The 23,337-nt window shown below is 35.3% G+C and overlaps 1 protein-coding gene across 1 annotated transcript in view; it reads left to right on the forward strand.

Moving 5' to 3' along the window:
* Positions 1-23,337, forward strand: part of LRP1B (LDL receptor related protein 1B) — a 1,792,671-nt gene that overhangs the window by 1,738,197 nt on the left and 31,137 nt on the right. Inside the window, exons 85-86 of the mRNA XM_036023545.1 lie at positions 4,505-4,679; positions 8,906-9,010. Coding sequence (XP_035879438.1) covers positions 4,505-4,679; positions 8,906-9,010 — 280 coding nt within the window. The remainder of the gene's footprint in view (positions 1-4,504; positions 4,680-8,905; positions 9,011-23,337) is intronic.

Consider the following 23,337-nt stretch of genomic DNA (forward strand, 5'->3'; position numbering starts at 1 on the left):
GAGTTTTTTGGGGTCAGGGCAGAATCCTTACCCTGAAGGCAAACAATTGCCTACCAAAAGAACTTTCTCATATATTATTTCTCTTCATATTTTGCTAGATTTCTGCTGAATTGAAAAGTATGAATGGGAGTATTCATTATATTCTATGAATAGCTGGAGAGCAACTTAGAATTTAAATATGACTGTGTAGTAAGTATGTTACAGATAAAGAGATGTGACACCAATGAAAATATCTCATATAAAAGTTTACATAAATGCTTGTAACTCAAAGTACATTATAGCTGAGAAGAAATTGAGAGAAAATTGAGGTTGCAATCCTTCAACTTACTATTACCTATATATTACTACCATCATATTGAGACAATTACACAGAACATGGTCTTTGGTTCAATCACCTGGTTTAAAAATAGCACATTGGATGTTTCACACTCTTGGGCTTGCACATAGTATATGTCATGATTAAACTTGAAATAATTGAAAGCACTTGAAAGGATCATATTGCTTTCTAACTTACAAAGATCTGATGCTTATGTGGTAGTTTAATATTAGAGTCTAAAGTCCCCTATTAAGTAAGATCTACTTTTTCCTGTCTCCAGGAATCTTAGGGTTGAAATTGAGTAAATAGGGAAGCTTTTCATGAGGGAAGGAAAGAAGGAAAGAAGGGAAGGGGGGGAGGGAGGGAAGGAGGGAGGGAGGGAGGGGAAAGAGAAAAACAAAAAGGAAAGAATGGAAAAAGGAAGGAGGGAGAGAGGGAGGGAAGGAAAGAATGTAGAATATAGTACATTCAAAGTACTGGCATGTTGAATTCTATTAGTGGTGCAGAAAACAATCTAGCCAAACTTCTATAAACTCTACATCTCAAACCTAAGAATGAAAGATAGAAAATATTCATAGAAAGGCATAGGGAAGCAACTCTGGTGGCACTGGAGGACAGTGAGCAAGTCTCTGTCCCTAAACCCCAAATTAGCATAGAGTACTAAGCATGTAAACTGAGTAAAATGAAATGTCTTCCATTTGAATATCTGTAAAGGTTTTGAGCCCCAAATGATATTTGTCTCTTTTTTAAGGAAAACAATTGCATAGTTTAGCGGCATGCAATTTGGAATTATTTATTAAAATGTGCACTCTAATATCTACTTATTTCACCATTTTATCTTCACCATTTCTTTACATTCATTTGATTCCTTTTTTATACTGTTAGGCAAATCAGCTATATTGAATTATGTGCACCTGAAATGCTATGAAAGAATATTGAAAGCATAAGAGGGTGGAGAATTTCCTTTGAAGTATAAATAGTGAACCATGAACTTCTTTTAAAAATTGTTATCTGCAAAGAGAAAAACTGTTTTGTCTAGTTAGAAAATTAACTAGAATTTCTAAAATATTCTAACTTCAGTTTATGTGACATTGGGTTTTAAAATTTTCTGTTAAAGCATATGCATAGAAAAGTTTAAAATCACAAGTATACAATTCAGTAACTTATCGCCAGGGTTACACTCCAATGTAACTGATGTTCAATTCAAAACTAAACATTGTTACCTCAGATGTTCCCTGATGCTCTTCATCCCTATCCCTTTCTTCTTCCCAATTATATCTTTTTTTGACTTCTAAAACAATAGAGGAGTTTTGCTTCTTAAACTTATATAAATAAAAGAGTAATATATTATTTCTGTGTCCAGTTTTTTCTCCATATTATTTTTGTGTGATTCATTCAGTATATTTTTCATCTATCATCTATATATCTATCTTTATATTCCATTGTAAGTAAACCACAATTTATTCATTTTTCTTGTGATGAACATTTAGATTATTTTTAACTTCCACTATTTCTAAAAAGGCTGCTGTGCATATTACGTACAAAATTTTGTGTACATATGTATACTTTTCTCTTGGATGTGTATTAACAATAAAAATGCTAGATCATAAGATGTGGTCATGTTTGAATTGGGTATATACTGTCAATTGTTCTCCACATTGGTTAAAACAATTTACATCCCCAGTAGTAATATGTGAGAGTTTCTGGTATTTGTGGTCAATTTGGTGGGTATGCAATGATATTTCTTTGTAGTGTTAATGTTTATTATTTTGATTACTGATGAGTGGGTATATTCATACATCTTTTTAAGCTTAGTCCAAACAGATTTAACACATTCATCAAAATTACTTATAATCAGTAAATTGTAGATAAATTTCTAACCTTGCCCTTTAGTACTCTAGGTAAGTGCAAACTATCCTCTGCTGAAGTGTGGTATATAGGGCAATCATCAGCCCTCAGAATGTTAACCCCCATCTTTTCTAGTTTCTCAGGTCTTCTTCACACTGCAATTATACAAAGAAAGTACTTCAAGGTTTTAGACTTAACATTTCAGTTAATTAGGGCTCACAAATTTCATGAGGAAATAATCTATTTCAGTCAAATTCACATAATTTACAACTATCAGATAATGTAGTTCCTCTGCTAACCTGTAATGTTATTTCCAGATCATCATTTCTTGTACTCTCTAGTTCCCTAAATATTGTTCCCCAGTCAGCTCTATGGAAGTCACCTGGGCCACATTTCAGATTTATGAATTAAAATCTAGAGGTGGATGATGGTAGGTGACAGGAAAAGAACCTAGAATTTGCATTTGCAAATAAATTCATTACATGACTCCAATGCAATTACACCATGTAAACTTCTGAATAAGAATATAATATGAAGATACTGGGAAGATATATCAACCAACTTCTATGTTCTATTGGAGAGCTGAACCAAAACCAAGAAATGAAATTTAAAGCAACTAGGGACAATGATAAAATACATTCTTCTAAATAAGAGGTATCCATCAATTTGACTAATAAAAGTTATTCTTTAGATATTTCTGCATTGAATAGGAGATAGTACTAGATGTTCATGCAATTGTTTCTAGTACATTCTTTATAACTAAAAACAAAATGTTCATTTGTACAAATACTAACATATACTTAACTTTTGGATCCCCAAGTCTTTCACTTTTGAGTGTACTATTTTTCTTAAGTATTGCCAAAACCCATATTGACAGACTTAACATGGGCACTTAGCATAATGCAACAGAAAGCATGAAACTGTGCCCTGTCTGGTGTGTCTCAGTTGGTTGGAGCATTGTCTGGTAAACTGGGAGGAAGTGGGTTCGATACCCGTTCAGGGCACATACCTATGGTATGGGTTTGGTCCCAGATCAGGCCAATCAGAGTGCAACTGATAGACGTTTCTCTCTTGCATCATTGTTTCTCTCCCTCTCTCCTTTGCCTTTCCTCATGCATGAGATTGCATGAAATACATTTTCATAAATATGAAGCAAGTCTGTCAATAAATTTAATTTCTGTCTGATTTAATAAAGGGCTAAATAAATATGCAAATGTCAGAATAATAAATCATGCTTTAATTTACCTCATCTTCTATAATTGTCTTAGAGCAGGTTAAAGTTTATAAATTGTGATTTTTATCTCAGCTAATCCCATTTCTCATTGCCTCACAGTTATATAGCTAAAAGGAAATTGCTGCTTCTAAACACAAAGGTCATGATCAATTTAATCATTTATCTTGCTTAAGAATATTTGGATTGTGAACTTTAATATTTGAATGTGATAACGTATAATATTTTCATAAATAAACATGCATATAGACATGTCTGCTTTTCAGAAGATTGAGGCTGTCTAATTACATGGTTATTGCATAGTCTGTTTTTATTGCTCATGTTGTAGAGGTACATGAATAAATATTTGAGGAAGTCTTGCTTTGTAGTTGATAAAATTATCTGTAAAACTCAGTAAGAAGCCCCCTTGAAAACAAAGGGCTTGGAGACCAGGTTTTCCCTCTGATTGACAGAGATATTAGGCTCTCACTTGGAAGAGGAACTATAGTCTAGACAACTTACTTTATCACTCCCCACCCATGATGAATCAGTGACTTTCCCAGTCCACTTTCCCTTGGATTTTCATCAGGGGCACCAGCCTTGTCTGTTCACCTGCCCAGGAATTTGAAAATACTTGGAACTATTCTGGCAGGTTTAGAGGGAGACTTCTTTCCATCACATCAGAGAGGTAGGAGCCCCCTTTCTCACCATACACCACTCTATTTTCTGGTTGAAAAGAGATACCAGGAGAGACAATGATGAATGACATCTAAAGAAATCTGAGTATTTCTGCTCATTTGTTCTGAACAGAATAATAATAATATTTTCACTAGAAGAAAAGCTAAGGAACCTTGTTGCTTTGAACTTTAAAATTCAGAAACTAAAGAGTTTGTCAGCTAGTGTTATATAACCCATCTCCTCTTAGCCAGATGAAATGATACCCAAATCAGGGGAAAAGAGAAATCAAATCAATAGCATTTTTAGAGAATTCTAGTTACAAGCTGCTTTTTAAATTAATCTACCTATTGATTGGCTGTCTTTAAATATTAAATAAAATGGAGACATTTATTGTGACCAAAGAAAAGTACCCTGTAATATAAGTTTACTCTTCTGCTGTGCATTCTTCCTAGATGTGTGTCACCACTATTGTGTGAATTCCGAATCCTGTACCCTTGGGAATGATGGGAGTGTGGACTGTGTCTGCCCAATGCGCTATGAAGGACCAAAATGTGAGGTTGACAAGTGCATCAGGTGCCATGGGGGACACTGCATTATAAATAAAAACAGTGATGATATATCTTGCAAGTAAGTGGACACCCACCTTAATTTATAAAAGCATTTGAACTCAAAAGGTTTAGTAGCCAGCAAAAAACTACTAAAAAGGTTTAGTACCCCATTGTAAAAACAATGTTAATTATTTGTGTTCCAGAATATGGCAACTGTTACATCCTTTTATTTTATTTTTTTAAACTAGAGATAAAGTTCAGTTATTTTAAGTTAAATCCGAATTGATTCAATGCCTATTATATACATTTGGGGGTCATGAAAATCCATTATGTAACGAGATGATCAGTTAATTCTCTATATAGAATATTTCTAATAGTAAGTAAGAAATAGTAAAATTCAACATAACTTCAGAGAACTGTATGTAATATTACTAAATTACAGTAGCTCAGGCTTTCAGTTGTTTTGTTGTTATCAACAGTGAGTATTTGCTTTGTGTTTGCTTTTCTGTTATTACAAAATGATCTTTTGGGGGAGAAGCAAGGACCTGTCTAATGGAAACAAAGTATATGTTTTTTATTTAATTTGACTTTGAACATTATAGCTAAAAATAAGAAAAAGGAGTAATGCTTCCAGGAAACAACTAAAACAAAAATGTCCAAGTTACACTTTGGTTACATTGTCTTTTGCCCTTTGGCTTTAAGGTCATGTGAATGGAAAGCAGATCATTGCAACTAAAGGGTAATGTCATTCAGTTTCTGTCATGAATCAAGTTTATGCCATTGAGGTTAGAAATCAATCTTCACTCCAAACTTCTTTCAACAACCTTTTAAAAGAAGGACTTATGAAGGACTGGACTCTATCAATTGCCTTGCTTAGGAGCATAGTAGGCGATAATATGCCGTATGAAAGCATTCATGCCGCAGCTTCTGCTGGGACAGCTGTGGGAGATTTCCAGTCCTGATTTATAGTGCTCTGCCAAATAAGGCCCAATAAAATTTTATTATATACAGCAACATTTTTTCTTTTTTATTTACAATAATTTAAAAATTTACTTTAACTAGGATTTGCATTATCATCATGAATGGCATGTACTCATACCCCTAATCGGTTCATTTGAAAGTACATTATTGTTTTCAGTAATGGAAAACATAACTCATTATAAATATGTGCCATTAATAAGTACATACAAGCATTTTCATATAAACCACCCAAAATGTATTTACTTATTAAGCTTGTCACTTCTTTGTGATGAAACTTTAGCATGAAAGAGATTTATTTCAGTTAGCAGGCATACATTTTTCTCCACGTCCAGTGTAACATACCAGGGATGTGCTGTAGAATCTTTTTTTATAACTCCATTTTATTCACACAGGGACTCATGCATCATCTAAGACAGTCTGTGAGCCACAGTTTCAACTCAGTTTACCTTAGAAAATCTCAGGCAGAGACACATTCTGTTTCTGTTCCGTGGGGAGTTCCATATGAGGAGGGGAGGGCAGCACTCTTGGGGCCATCAGTGCCGCCCACTGCACAGAGGAAATTGGCTTTGCCTACCTAAAAAGACCAGAACCTTATAACCTCTGTAGGTTATTTAGGTTAAACATTATAGTTCTTGAACTCTTAAAAGATCTTTTTTGGAAAAAAAATATGTATAAAATAGATAAATAATAGCTGTTAACAATGAGTAGAGAGTAAAAGTTTAGAAATGGGAGTATAATATTTGATTTATCAGATAGACTATGAAACACACATGCATGACAATCCAAACAGGACTGAGTACTCTGAAACTCATTAGACAAGTTGCTTTTCATATCTATGATATGTCTCATCTTAGCAGGGAATGAAGCTTACAGTGATATTAGAATTTGTTTCATAGGTAAAGAACTGGTACTAAAAATCACCACTGAGTTATAATAAATCTTTTAAATAGGAACATTGTACATGCTTTGTATACCAGATGGTCACATGGGTTTCCAATGCAGCCTGTGAGCTGTCAACTAGAATAGATATATTCCAGTATAATGCATATAATTTTTAACATGGAGTTAATTGAATATGTTTTTTCTTCTGGAAATTTAAGTAAATATTGATGCAGAAATATTTGGAGTAGCCTAAATAATGCCTTTGTAATGGTGATAATTATGGGAATTCTTTTTGTGTACTGAACAACTGTTCATTAACTTTTGCAAAGTGATATATCACAGACTGTGTGTATGTGTCACATGTGTCTCTAAGAAACAAAAATATAGCCCTGACTGTCATAGCTCAGTGGATTGAGCTCAGATGGGAACCAAAGTGTCCCAGGTTCGATTCCCAGCCAGGGTACATACCTGGGTTGCAGGCCATAACCCCCAGCAACTGCACATTGATGTTTCTCTCTCTCTATGTCTCTCTCTCTCCCTTCCCTCTCTAAAAGTAAATAAATAAAATCTTTAAAAATATGTGCTAAAACATTAAAATATGAACTGTATTCTGATGTATTATAATGATTTGGATAATTTGCATTTCAAATTTGAAATATCTACAAATTTCTATCTTCAATTTAGAATTCAAACAAAGTCTTTAGGTGAAAGATGCAACATATTCTATTACTCTCAGAAGCAGAAGTTTAAAAGCAATTAATAAATATAATTTTTCTCTTTTAAAAGCTGATATTTGGTGTATAGCTACATTTCTTATGAGAAGTCCTTTAATGTATAATTGAGCAAAATGTTCTCTCTGATGTTTTACCCTTGATAAAACAGAAAACTAACTTTCTGCTATTAGATTTTAAGGAGGCCAGTCATGGAGGGCAAGAAAAAGTCTCCTGGACCCACTTAACATATCAGACACTGATTTCACTAAATGCTTACTTGACTCACTTTGCATTTGTATTGGAATGCCTCTGTCGATTATAAAGGATATGCTATTCTCTGTTAAATCTTGGAAACTTTAAACCACAGCCTCTTCTGCCCAAGTTTGGTTCCACTTCTACATATCTCCCTTTCATATCTAGTGCACAGTTCACTCATTGTTTCTGTTCATCTTGAAAAAAAAAAGTAATTTTAAAATTCAGGTTCTTAACAATATCTTTAAATCAAGCACCTGGAAAAGTTATAAACAATTTAGTACATTTTTAGCAGCCTTACCACCCACATGAGGTCAAACACATGTGCACAAAATAAATGAAATACAGGATTGCCAACCAATTATTTCAGATATCTAACCTATCATTGGGAATTACCTCTTGATGGATGTACTGTAATAGATATCCATCATGGAAAAAGACTAAAGTGATCAATCAATGATATTGCAGCCTGATTTCTTTGTCAAGATTATGTCCAGATTTACTGTGATATCATTGATTGCTTCATAGCATCTAGTACTAACATGATCACACAACCAAATATTAACAGGATCTATTATAAATCTTATTTGGTCCAAGACTTATATGATTCTATTACCATATTTTAATAGAAGAGGCCCCTTGGTAATTTGGAATGTTAATACATTTTTCTGTTTCTCCAACAATTTTTAATGTCCAATCTAGTAGTATTTATTTATTTAAAAATATAACATAGCAAATGAAAATTTATGATTTTTCCTGTTATTGTTATGCTTGTTTTTTCTCTTGTAGCAATAGCCATAGTATTTATTCTTACCCCATATAACATGCTGTGTATTAGAATAATTTCCATAAGAATTCCATATAAGGTTACCTCATTACTTTGTTGCTATACTGCATGTTGTTCCTATAGCATTACTATTTATTATTACAATGAACTGCTCCATGTTTGTTTTGTTAGAATAAAATGTTTGACATTACAATACATATTCAGAGACAAGCAACAGCATACATGTGACTACAGGATAATCCTATCCTTTTTTATGAAATATGAAGTCTAAATTCATAACAATTTTTGGACCAGACTTTTCAAGTTAGAAAGGGTAACTGAGGCATTTGTTTCCAGAGTATTTGATCATGTGGTTTATAATTCACACTGATCTCACCAAAGTCTAGTCATATAAAAAGGGAATAAAATAAGTGATAGATATTAGAGTATATTTTTCACATATATATCTAGCTAAATTATTTTTTGCATTAAGCAAATGGGCTGAAAACGAAAACTACTGAGAGAGAAATTTTATGTCATTATTTTGTTAAAAAATATTTGCCTTATAAGTCTCTCTCTCTGAAAACTTACCTTCAGCCAGCCACTGCATTACTCCTCTATGATGATTGTTATCATCTGCAAAAAGTTTATGTCAGCTTTAAACAATAATAATTCCAGTAACAATGAGATATTTTTTATCTTTTGCTGCAGCTGCACTAATGGAAAGATTGCCTCTAGTTGTCAGTTATGTGATGGCTACTGTTACAATGGCGGCACATGCCAGCTGGACCCTGAGGCAAACGTGCCTGTGTGTCTGTAAGTATTTTATATTGTTGTGTACATTTAATAATATGACTTTGTATGTACATGGAATCCCTGTCCATTGTTCTCCTTTCTTGAAGATAATACATTTTAAATAAATTCTTCATGAATATCTTTGATCAGGTATTATCTCTCATTGGTTCACATGCTATACAATCGCCTCCTTCGTTAATTTGCTAGTGATTTCATAAGGAGAACTCACCTAATTCTTAGCATCATACCCATTTCAGACATTCATAGATCTTTGAACTTGGATATGTCAGGGAAAATTGTTCTAATTTTATTGACCTTATTTAGACATGTGGAACCCAGGCATAATTATATTTATGAATATTATGGTATTTAAGGTCATTCTTTTCAAAAGAATTTGAGGTATATTTAAGTTAATAATGCTATATACAATGTTTGTATCAGGTTTAAGAGTGTTGTATTGTTCAAACCCATTAAGCCTTGCTTCTTGGAAATACATTAACTCAAATCTGGTTCCTAAGTGTTTGGAAAATTATTGGAGATTCTCTGCTTTTAGAATATCTGGAATTTAACCTTTTCTCCTTTCAAATACCTAACTTTACAGAATGGACAGCTTCATATGATGCACACATATGACCCACGTCTCCTTTCTGTACCCCACTTTGTCAGAGTAGCATGTGATGAGTGTGTATGAGAGAGAAGTGGACATACCTGAGAAAAATTTGATTCATAATATTACTGTGTATAAAATAAATTTGAAACATATTGGCAATAAAAATCAGATACTTTATTTAGCTGTATTTTACTAAAATTCTGCAGATGCTCTGTGGGGTTTAAAAATCAGCGCTGTGACCAGAAAGAGAACCCTTGTGATCACTACTGTCAGAATGAGGGGATTTGCACTTTAACTGCGTTTAATGAGCCGAGATGCAAGTAGGTTTAACCTTCCACTTACCGCTCCTCTTCCTGTGACATCATTTCAGGCCACAGTTCACATTGGCTTAAATCATTAACATCCACATGCATTTCACAGTGTATACTTCATCTCGGGGCTCATCTCTGTCATACACACTTAACCTTTGCTTCACTCACCAACAATTGTATGTGCCATAGTCAGCTAGAAAGTCTAGAAATGTAACAAAGGAAATTAAAAAGCTCATGGTAATGTTTAATAAAAATACATCAGTGAGTCTAGTGCTTTTAATTAGAGAAGTATAAGAGCAGGTGTTTTTAGACTCTGTTACTACATACTATATTTGAAATGGTAGTTTTTATCTGGTAACTGGCATTTTACTGCAAGTACTAATGAAATAATCCATTATTTTGTTTTCCAAAATTGTACTGCAAACAGTTTTACTTTAATCAATAAGACTCCTTTACAGAAAAAAAATGCACATGCTAAAAATTCCAGAAACGTTTAAGTCAGTCTTCCTCAATTCAGTTTGTTGTAACAAACTCATTTCCTCTGAGATATTTCAGAGACCAACTTTAAGGAAACTACTGACACTCATTACAGTACAAGTTGTTTTTTTTTTTAACTTTTATTTGAGCTTTAGAGATAGATCATATCTGACATACTCCTTAATACCCAATATTGTAAACACAAGCCCTGCCAAGCACCTGGTAATAGCCCCATGTTGGTGTCTCAAAGAATTTAATAATGGTTTTAAGGCACAGTCGTATTAAAATTCAGATGTTTCATTACTGAAACATTGCAGTTTTATTCGTGATGATGTATTGTTTTATTCAAGAAAAGGTTACTTTTTTAGATAGAAGTTGGAAAAATAGGGGATGTGATTAAAATAATTACATAAATGAAATTGAAACCTTTTTATGGAAGATATTTGAATATGTTAAAGCAGTATTTTTTACATAACGCACATACATAAATACCACTTTAAATTTTATAAAATATAAAATTCTATAAAATATATGTAAACTATGTCAAAGAATTGATTCTTATCAGTTCAAACTCAGGTTTAGTACTTTGTGCAATTGAAGACATGGAGATGACCCTTCTTTAGCTTTATGTTTGCTCTGCCTCCACCTTAAATTCCTCCAGTTTTTCAGCAAATCCTTATAAGACCCTGATAGTGCACTATATCCCAGACAAGTGAAGATGAATGAAATTAAACCCTCAACATCAAGGAACTCACCAATTAAAGAGGTTAGAAAATTTTAAGTAACTAATTAACCTATAATAATGTAGGTGTGAACACAGGGCAAGTGATTAATTCAAAGTAGGAAAGGGAACATGTTAATGACATCACAGAAAAGGAAACCTTTCATTATTCATGCAATTCATGTACTTCAGCAAGGCTGGGAAGAATGTTCTGAAAAGAAAGAAAAACATAAGTGAAAACATAGATATAACATTTAATGGCCCCTTGGGTGAATGAGGAGTGGTTTAGTATAGCTAGAATTAAAGGTGACTGTGGACTTGTCAAGGGAGCAGTGTGAAGAGATGAAACTAAAAAGATAATTTGGAATTCAATTTATGCCACAATTAAGGGATTCCATAGGATCCTGAAAAAAATGTGTAGACAAAGAGGTGTGAGGTAGAGACTTGAGCTGAAGGAGTTTTGAGGTGACCGTTGTTGTTATATAGAAAGCTCTAGAGATCAGTTGCTAGGACCACATATCAAAAGGTTTAGTTAGCCACACTTCAGGTGAAAAGTGACGAGGGCCTGAACCTGGGCAGTGCCACTAGAGGGAGGAATAGCAAGTACAATAGGTTGGTAAATATTTCAGAGTTAGTAAATCGAGGGCAATCCTTGACAAAACATTGATGAGGGTACTTTTGTCACTTCATTTTTAGGGTACTGGCAGTGCAGCTCTGGGACCCAGTCTTCCTTTATCTTGTCTCCCGACTGCTATTCCCTCGCAAAGCACACAGGACATTTCAAGCTCACCCTCTTCCCTTTTCCTCACAAACAGGTCTCAGGACCGTGGCCTATCCAGAGAATTCCCAAGTCACCAAAATATCTCTCGTGGGCTTAGTGGCTCACAATAATGTTGTCTTCAACTTTTTATGCTTACCAAGTATCATTGGGGTACCTGACCTTTTTAGGTGATAATCAGCCTATCTGATAAGTATAACCAGTAAAATATGTTAATTGAAGGCATTTAGAGCAAACATTTCTTACTTGTGTATATCTTTGTATCTCTTTCTATATTTGGCTTTATGGAAATTTTGTCTGTGCCTTGGCTTTTTATGCCCTAAATTTATTCTGATGTAGGAATAAAGCTTACTGAATTCCCCAAATCAACTTAAACCACTGAAGAATCATATAAGAGATAATTACATTTTGTTGTCATTTATCTATAAAATTCATTCACCAAATATTTATTGGTAATCTATGATGACTTATAACCTGCATAAATATGTAAGGAGAATTATTAACAGTTAAACTGGCTTAGCAAATACTTTGTGACAGCACTGTTTTAAGCACTTTAAACATTTTATGTAGAAGGTTAGAATATTGTATTATTATCATTATTCTTATCTAATTGTTATCCCTATTTCACTGTTAATAACACTGAGGTTACATAGCAGGAAGTAGTGAGTACCTGAAATTCAATTTGCTCCTGCTTGATGCTAAGTCCTCCAGTTATAGCTCTTAGGCTGTACTGCCTTCTTTATGCTATACTAAGCCTGAAGTGGTTTTTACTGTTAAAGAACTTAATATTTATTTGGGTAGATAAGTAAGTTTTTTTAAAAATTAAAATACCATTTGACAATTGTTATAATAGATACATGACTGAAGTGTTATGGGAAAACAACTGAATAGAGATCAACTGACGATTACACTAGGGTGCTGTGCTAGGGTACTGTGGTGATACTGTGCTGTGGAGAAATCAACAAAAGTAAATGAGAAGAAATAGAATTTGGAGGGTACTTTTCAAAGTAAATTCCTCCAAGTCAAAGGAGTAGAGAGTGTCAAAGAATATCAAATGCAGACAGTTAAGAAGAACAACAATTATAAATGATATATTGAATTTTTCAATTAGATGACCATTTTGAGAGATGCCTTGAAAGTCCTGTATGATAGAAACCAGATTGTAGTTGATTAAGTAAAAATCAAGAAAGTAGAGAAGAATGTAGATTTCTTTCTGAATGTTTGTGAATTAAATGCAGGAAAAAATAGTACCTTCAATGAAAAATGGGACCTAGGGGAAAATACTTTCACAACATGGTAGACTTAAGTATTTAAGAGGACTGTCCTTTCACTATTTATCAAGGGCTCACTGTTGAGGGACTTTGAAGGATGGAGAGATGTTGCAGATACATATTTGATGCTTATGTTTTTAGAGTTGAAATTTCTAGAATATGTAAAATTTTTTAGCTTTATCTAGGGTATTTACAATTCACATAGTATTAAAATGCAAATAAATAAAACCAAAATTTCATATGAAGTATCATGGTCATGCACAAGAGAATAGTAAGGCATCAGAATATCTTTCTCATGATCTAGTCTTCTCATAGGCATTGATTTTGGGAACATGTTTTATCCTCAGATTTCAATTGATAATGGTCATATATCTTTAATGAAAAACTAGTATGTACAGTTTTATCTAAAAGCCCTTTCAGGGAACAAAAATCTTTTTAAGAGATAAGTTATAGTCTTTATGTTAGTTTTGTTGTTAGTGCATTATATTTTTCATAGTAAAAAGCTACTTAAATTATCCAGAACTTATACACATTTGGAAAATATTCAGATTTATGAAGTTGATAGTTTTTTTCACATAGAAATTTTATCACTGTATCACTGAAATTAAGAAATAGAATTGTTCTTTGAAAGCCTTCACTATTGTGTCTTGATGGACATTTTTCACTTACTACTCTATGTGGAAGAAAAATAAACTAAAAAAAAATTGAAAAAAAACTAGATTTTTATTTTTCATGTTAATTTGGAGAGATTTTTGACATTTATTAAAGTAGATACATTGAATAATGTTAAAGCCAATTTTAAGAATTCTGATATATGTTATTTTGACAATATTTGTATTATTAAGTAGTTTCTGCTGTGAGGCATAGAAATTAATACTATGGAGAACTGTTGAACTCTATAGCAAGTTACGTGTGTCTTCCTACTTCTAAGATTTCTCCCTAGGGTCAGACATTCATTTATATTGGATTTAAGTTATTCTAAAGTATTCACAGTATTTCACTCTCCAATAAAGAACATTTGTTTCTGCCCGTTCTCACCTAACATTAATATTATGCTTACAAAGAGCCTTGCCACATAATCCCAGGACAATTCCACAGTTAGGTGTCTTTGTTCAAAGAGCTCACAAACCCAAATGCCTTTTCCAACTTTTTCCCATTTAACTGTTATCCTATTAGTCTCAACCCAGGGATTATATCTTTTTATGCGGCATGTGGCAAGTGAATAGTAAATATCAATTGACTTGAACTTAACCAAAGTTTTTCAAAACAGAATAATCAAATTTTATTGAGAAAATATAATTTATAATATATTATATATTAGTTTGTATATTATATTAGTCAGAGTTCTCCAGAAAAGCAGAATCAAAATGCAGAGAGAGAGAGAGAGAGAGAGAGAGAGAGAGAGAGAGGGAATTGTATCATACAATTATAGATGTCAAAAATTTTCTTAGTCTACTGTCTACAAGCTGGATAAGTCAGTTCAAATGTGAGGCTTCAGAACTAAGGAACTGATCATTTAAGTGTGAGGCCAATGGTCCAAAACCCAGGAGTGTTGAAGTATGAGGGCAGGAAAGGTGAATGTCTTAGCTCAAGCAGAGAGAGTCAGTAGGCCCTCTCTGACTCTGTCCTATATTCAGACCCGCAGTGGAATGTATGATGTCCACCTTCATTGGTGAGGGCGATTTTCTTTACTCAGTTCTACAGATTCACATGTTAATCTCTTCCAGAGACACTGTCACATTCACACCCAGAATTCATGTTTTACCAGCTATCTGGGCATCCTTTAACTTAATCAAGTTCTCACATAAAATTAATTTACATACACACAATGTACTAATAAACTTCTAGGCATAAATCACCAGTGCTTAGGGACTCATGACAGAATATAGTAGATGACAATCAGGAGCTCAGGGATTCTTCCCTGTAGAATTTTTCCTTCTGTTGTCAGGTTTTTAATGCATATTCAAATCCTGACTCAGTTCATATGGGTCTCCTGTATTGTCAGTACCAGAGGGATCTATTTACTGTCTGGTATTATCACATCAAAGGGAGTGAGATCAACAGTTAAGGAAATTTAGTTGATTCTGCAGGATATGAGGGGGAACCCCAAAACCTAGAATTTATTTATAAAAAAATGTATATTTCTTCTTACATGGTTAAACATAAGTCACTTTTAAAGTACTCTCCATTTAATGCAGTACACCTATGGAGACATTTTTTTCCACTGGCTCAAGACAATCTTTGACCTCATCAATTTTTATCCATTTTAGTGCTTCTGACATTTTTTGTTTCACTTCTTCCATATCCATAAAATGTTTCCCTTTGAAGACTTTCTTTTTAATCTGGAGAAATAAAGCAAGTCGCATAGGGTGAAATCAGGTGAATAGGAAGGGTGGGGTATGGGAGTCATGCCATTTTTGGTCAAAAACTGCTGAATATGGGAGAGAGAAGATTGGTGACAGGGTAGGAGGGAGCAGATTCCACTTCTTCCTACACACAGGAGAAAAACCTAGCTGCTCTACAAAGGAAAAGAGCAAATGGCCAACAGTACCCCAGCATATATGAAAATAAAAGACCAAAAATTGTAGCAGACACTGAAAAACCAGATGGTAAGGAGTGCTTCAGGTCAATAAGGTCCCAGGGACCAGCTTGGGAACTGGGGCAGCTTCAGCCCCAGGCCAGTCTCCTGCCCCCCGGCCTGCCACAGATTCCTTGTGAGAGAGCCGGGTCAACTGCTCCCTCCCTCCCTGGACAATCAAGATTTAAACAGCACTGGGAGAGATCTGGTTGCTTGAAGTGGCAGAGATGGGAAAAAGTACAAAGTGGCACACACAGGGGCTGTGATCACCTGCAGAATCTGCGGACACCGGCTTGGGAGAGTTGAGAGTCCTGCAGTGATGGGCACTGACCCCAATAGTCCCTGGTCTGGCTAGAGAATTGGGCTGTATGGACTGGCCAGCTTGAGTAGCAGGAATTTCTCAAAAAGAAAAACTCTGGGGAATACTCCCTCAATAGCCGCTCGGCTTCCTCCACACCCAGCTGTGCAGCCATCCAGAGGTGGCTCAGAAGGTTGCAAGAAGGCCCTATGCACCCCCATACCATTAGGAAGGGTACGCACTGCCGGAGTCTATGGGACTCAGGCACCCTGGCCAAGTGAGCACGTGCCACACCCCAGACCACAGCGGTAACCCTGGGGGGAAAGAGCACTCTGAGGAATACCTGAATCTGACACCAAAGGCTCTGCAGAGAGACCTCAAGCTAGCTTTGGGGAAAGTGGGCACAGGACTGGCTGAGTGCAGATCCAGAAGGGACAAAAGCCATACCAATTGTCCCTCAGCCTGCTGTAGCCATCAAGACCAGAAAAACTGGTTTGGCCAGTTTGAAAACAAGAGGCTTTTCGTTTCTTTTTTTTTTAAGTAATATTTTATTTTTTCTAATTTTTATTATTGTTTTGTCTTTTAATACCTTTTTCCTCTCTTTCCTTCTTTCTTGTTTTATTCATTCTTCCTTTCTTCCCACTTTTATGTCTTCTTCCTCCCTTCTTCTGCCTTTTTTTTAATAACCAAAAGTGAAAGAAAAAAAAAAACCTTACAACTGCAAAAAGACCAGAGTTGGACCCAAAGAGGGGGCATCCCAACAGTTGAGACAGCAAGACAAAATTCACTTTGCTATTACAGAGAATCTGCAAGTTATTGCATGTTTGTATTGTTATTTTTTTCATTATTCTTACATCTTTTATTTTAATAGTATTTTTGTATTCCTCTTATTTCTGTATAGTCTTCTTTGCTTGGCGGGTTATATTGTATCATTTGACAGGTTTTGCCTGTTCTCTCTGACATAGTGTTTTGCTAATTTACTGTCCTTTACATCACTTGTGTTCCTTTAGCACACTAATCAAAGTACTATACTCCCTATTCTTGTTACCCAGATCACATAGATTCTGTCATATGATTGTTGCTGTAATATTATTGTAAATAATACCTGTTCCATACCATTGTAAATACCTCACAACACCCCTCTTGGATCTTAGCACACTTTACAGTTTCCTGAACTCTATTACTATAGTGGTTAACTCTATTATCACACATGCTACACCTATTTACTATCCTTTACTCTCACCTTACCTCAGAATCTGACCTCATACAACCTCACTGCTTTCTAGATCCAACTCACAATCCTTCCCTCCCCAACAAGAGTCTTATCTTCTTTCCATCCTTTCTAAAAAGTGGCTAGTTGGGTGGAAGATCACAGTTAACACTATACATAGCCCAAGGATCTCCTATCTCTTCTCTACCAGCTGCTGCTGTAAATATCATAGAATACTCTCGTGCTGTTTTAAACCATTTTGCCTTCCCCCTCCAACTGATCACAAAAAAGTGTAGGTGGAAGCAGTGGACACCAGGTTACCCACTGGAAGAAGAAACCCAACAATATAGGAACCACCAAGAGATAACAACAGAAGAAGGTGAAGGAGGGAGTGGAAGCCACACAAACCACAATCCAGGACGTATCTGGAAATACATCTAAATAGTGGAGAAACTACCCAGTACAAACAACTGAATAAGAGCAAGAGAGAATCCTCAAAACTTTGTACACACAGAAGAACCAGCTTCAACACATCCTGCCCTCACCAGCACAACAAAATATAAGAGGTGGTGGACAGTCAAGGAGCCGGTGGGAAGGACCCACCAAAGAAAGACCCAACAACAATCAAAATCCAAAGAAAAACACAGAGCCAACTTAAATGACAGCCCAAGACTAGTGAGCTTGGGAGATCAAGGAGACTGCACCACTGAATCTCACAGGTATTCTACCACAGAAGTTCACACCACAAACCCAGAGAGACAGAACACATCAATTTATCAAGCTGAAGCTAACAAGAAGAGTCCCACAAACAATGGGAAGACAAATAAATAATCACCAAATGAAAAGAAAGGAGGAAGCCTCAGAAAGAATGCTAAATGAAATAGAGGAAACTCAACTATCAGATATTAAGTTCAAAGCACTGATCATCAGGAAGCTCAATGAGCTCACAATGAGCTACCAGAAACTACAGGGAAGCTACAATGAAACACTGTAAACTATATCAACATGAAAAAGGAAATAGAAACTAACTACAAGGGCCAAGAGGAAATGAAGAATACAATTTCTGAACTGAAGAACACAGTAGAAGGCATCAAAAGCAAGATCCATGAAGAAGATTGGATCAATGAGATGGACGACAAAGTAGAAAAAAAACACCCAGAAAGAGGAAGAAAAGGAAAAGAGGCTCAGAAAGAATGAAGAGGGATTAAGAGAAATGCAAGATGATATGAAACATAATAATATCCCTATGATAGGAATACCAGAAGGAGAAAAAGAAGAGCAAGAGATAGAAAACTTATTTGGAAAAGTAATAATGGAAAACTTTCCTAATTTGATGAGACAAAAAGCCACACAAATCCAGGAAACACAGTGAGTCCCAAAACAAGAGGAACCCAAAGAGGCCCACTTCAAGACACAAAATAATTAAAATGACAAAATTCTAAGATAAAGAGAGAATCTTAAAGGCATCAAGGGGGAAATGGAAAGTAATATACAAGGGAGCCCTGATAAGGTTAGCAGCTGACTTACCAATGGAAACTCTCCAAGCCAGAAGAGAATGGCAAGAAATATTCCAAGTAATGAGGACCAGAGGCCTGCAACCAAGACTACTTTACCCAGCAAGACTCAATCAAGATAGAAGGCCAAATAAGAAGCTTCCCAGATAAAAGAAGTCTAAAAGAACACACCTCCACCAAACCAGGTCTGCAAGAGATGCTAAAGAGACTGATCAAAGGAAAGGAAGAAAAAGAGAAAGACAGAGGGGAACACAGGTATGAAAATGGCAATGAATAAGTACCTATCAATAATAACCTTAAATGTAAATGGATTAAAGGCTCCAATCAAAATACATAGAATATTTGAATGGATAAGAAAGCATGACCCATACATATGCTGCCTACAAGAGACCCACCTCAGGACAAAAGACCTACACAGACTGAAAGTGAAGGGCTAAAAACACATTTTCCAAGCAAATGGACAGGGAAAATATCCAGGGTAGCAATACTCATATTAGACAAAATAGACTTCAAAAAAAGGGCTATAAAGAGAGACCCAGAAGGTGACTGCATAATACTCAAGGGAAGAATCCACCAAGAAGACATAAACATTGTAACTATATATGCACCCAACATAGGAGCACCCAAATACATAAAGAAAATCTTAGAGGACTTGAAGAAAGATACTGACAGCAACACAATTATAGTAGGGGATTTCAACAACCCACTGTCAAAAATGGACAGATCTTCAAACAAAATCTCAACAAATATATTCTGACATTGGACAATGCCCTAGCTGAAATGGACTTAACTGATATATATAGATAGAGCCCTTCATCAAAGAGAAGCTAAATACACATTCTTTTCAAATGCACATGGAACATTTTCAAAGATAGACCACATGATAGGACACAAAACAAGCCTCAAAAAATTGAAGAAAATTGAAATCAGACCAAGCATTTTCTCCAGCCACAAAGGACTGAAACACTGAAACCAACCCCATTGGAAAAAACCCAAAACACTCAAAATCATGAAGATTGAATAGCATGCTATTAAACAATGAAATGGTTCAAGAATGGAATGAGGGAAGAAATCAAAGAGTTTCTGGAAACAAATGAAAATGAACTCACAATAGCCCAAAACGTATGGGACACAGTGAAGGCAGCCCTGAGAGGGAAGTTCATAGAAATGCAGGCCTACCTAAAAAAGATAGAAACATTGCAAACAAACAACCTAATCCTGTACCTACAAGAACTGGAGGAACAACAACAAAGATAGCCCAGAGCAAGTAGAAAGAAGGAAATAACCAAGATCTGAGCAGAATTAAATGACTTAGAGACTAAAAGCACAATTCTAAGGATCAATGAATCCAGGAGCTGGTTCTTTGAAAATATAAACAAAATCAACAAGCCTTTAAGCAGGCTCATCAAGAAAAAAAGAAAGAGGGCCCAAATAAACAATCAGAAATGAAAGACGGGAAAATACAACTGATACCACAGAAATACAAAGGATTGTAAGAAATTACTATGAAGATCTGTATGCCAAGAAATTTGAAAACCTAGGTGAAATGGACAAATTTCTAGAAAAATATGATTTTCCAAAGCTCAATGAAAAAGAAGCAGAAAGCCTGAACAGACCAATAACAGCAAATGAAATTGAAGTAGTAATAAAAAAAGCTCCCAAAACACAAAAGCCCTGGACCAGACAGTTGACAGGAGAATTCTTCAAAGTATTTAAGGAAGAGCTAACCCCTATCCTTCACAGACTATTCCAAAAAATCCAAAATGATGGAAGACTCCCAAACTTTTTTTTATGAAGTCAACATCACCCTATTCCAAAATAACACATAAAGATACAACAAAGAAAGAAAACTTCAGGCCAATATCACTGATGAACATAGATGCTAAAATCCTCAACAAAATATTGGCAAACCACGTCCAACAATACATTAAATAGAACTTGTACCATGACCAAGTTGGTTTCATCCCAGGGATGCAAAGATGGTATAATATTTGCAAAGCAGTAAATATAATACATCACATAAACAAAAAGAAAGACAAGAATCACATGATCATATGAATACATGCAGAAAAAGCATTTGATAAGGTATAGTACCCATTTATGATAAAAAAGACTCAGCAAAGTGGGAATAGAAGAAGTGTTCTTCAACATAATAAAGGCCATATATGAGAGACCTATAGACAACATCATACTCAATGGGCAAAAACCAAAATCTTTTCCACTAAGATCGGGAACGAGACAAGGTTGTCCACTTTCATCATTTCTATTCAATATAATAATGGAAGTTTTAGGCACAGGGATCAGACAAGAAAAGGAAATAAAAGGCATACAAATCGGAAAGGAGGAACAAAATTGTCACTGTTTGCAGGTGACATGGTAGTGTACATAGAAAATCCTATAGACTCCACCAAAAAACTGCTTGACCTAGGAAATGAATTTGGCAAATCTGCAGGATACAAAGTCAATATCCACAAATAAAAGCCATTTTTATACACCAACAATGAAACAGCAGAAGCAGAAATCAAGACAAAAAATCCCATACCTTATAGCAAAAAGAAAAATCAAATACCTAGAAATAAACCTAACCAAGGAGGTAAAAGACCTGTATTCAGAAAACTACACAACACTGAAGAAAGAAATCAAGGAAGACACAAACAAATGGAAACATATACTGTGTCCGTGGATTGAAAGAATTAACATCATCAAAATGTCCACACTACACAAAGCAAATTACAGATTCAATGCAATACCTATTAAAGTACATATGGCATATTTCACAGGCATAAAACAAACACTTCAAGAATTTATATGGGACTATAAACAACCCTGAATAGCTGCTGCAATGTTGAGAAAGAAGAGCAAAGTAGGATGGATCACAATACCTGATACCAAACTCTATTACAAGGCCACTGTAGTCAAAACAGCATGGTACTGTCATAAAAATAGGCACATCAAACAGTGGAACAGAACAGAGAGCCCAGAAATAAACCCAAGTCTCTAAGGTCATTTAGTATTCGAAAAAGGGGGCAGCAACATAAAAGGGAGTAAAAATAACCTCTTCAACAAATGGTGTTGGGAGAACTGGACAGCTACATGCAAAAAAATGAAACTTGAGCACCAACTTACACCATACACAAAGATAACTACAAGGTGGATAAAAAATTTAAATCTAAGCCGTGACACCATTAAAGACCTAGAGGAGAACAGAGGCAGGAAAATCTCAGATATTCCACACAGAAACATTTTTACTGATATGTCCCCTAGAGCAAGGGGCATAAAGGAAAGGATAAACAAATGGGACCTCATCAAAAGCTTCTGCATGGCTAAAGAAAACAGTATTAAAATAAAAAGAGAATCAACTCTATAGGAAAACATATTGCCAATGATACCTCAGACAAGGGTTCAATCTCCAAAATATACAAAGAACTTACATGACTCCACTCTAAGACGACAAGCAATCCAATTAAAAAATGGTCAAAGGACTTGAACAGACACTTTTCCAAGGAGGACATACAGAGGATCCAGAGACACAGGAGAAGGTGCTCAATATTGCTACCTATCGGAGATATGCAAATTAAAACCACAATGAGATACCACTTCCCACCAGTCAGAATGGCCATCATAAACAAAGCAACAAACAACCAGTGCTGGAGAGGTTGTAAAGAAAAGGGGACCCTAGTGCTCTGTTGGTGAGATTGCAGACTGGTAAAACCACTGTGGAAAACAGTATGGAATTTTCTCAGAAAACTAAAAATGGATCTGCCTTTTGACCCAGCAATTCCACTGCTAGGAATATATCCTAATAACCCCAAAACACCAATCCAAAAGAACCTTTGCACTCTAATGTTCATAGCAGCACAATTTACAATAGCCAAGTGTTGGAAGCAACCTAGATGCCCATCCGTAAATGAATGGATCAAAAAACTATGGTACATTTACACAATGGAATTCTGTGCAGCATAAAGAAAGAAGGAGCTCCTACCCTTTGCAACAGCATGGATGGAACTGGAAAGTCTTATGCTGAGTGAAATAAGCCAAGGGGTAAAAGACAAATACCATATGATCTCACCTTTAACAGGAACCTAAACAACAAAACAAAGAAACAAGCAAAATATAACCAAAGACACTGAAATAAAGAACAGGCTGACAGTGGCCAGAGAGGAGAGGGGAGGGAATTTCAGGGGAGAATGTGAAGGGTTTACAGGGACAAATATAAAGGACACATGGACAAAAACTAGGGGGGGGGGGTGGAAACGGAAGGGGGGTGGGGAGGGCTGAAATGGGTATAAAAGACAGAAAACTGACAGAAAATTGTTGTTCAACAATTAAATTAAAAATGTTTTTAAAAAGAAGTATTCAGAAAAAAGGAAAACTGGGATAAATTTGTCCACAATAAAAAAAACAAAACAAAACAAATCTGCTGAACACAGTGCAATGTGGGCAGGTGTGCTCACAAATTATCCATCATAAAGTGGGCCAATGCATTGAAAGTGTCTTCAAAAAAATTCACTGAAGCTAAATGCAGCCTCTCACAAAATGCCAGCTGGTACACTGATACAGATGAGTTTCTAGCAGGGGAA

The sequence above is a fragment of the Phyllostomus discolor genome, chromosome 4, assembly GCF_004126475.2.
Source record: "Phyllostomus discolor isolate MPI-MPIP mPhyDis1 chromosome 4, mPhyDis1.pri.v3, whole genome shotgun sequence".
Taxonomy (NCBI): domain Eukaryota; kingdom Metazoa; phylum Chordata; class Mammalia; order Chiroptera; family Phyllostomidae; genus Phyllostomus; species Phyllostomus discolor.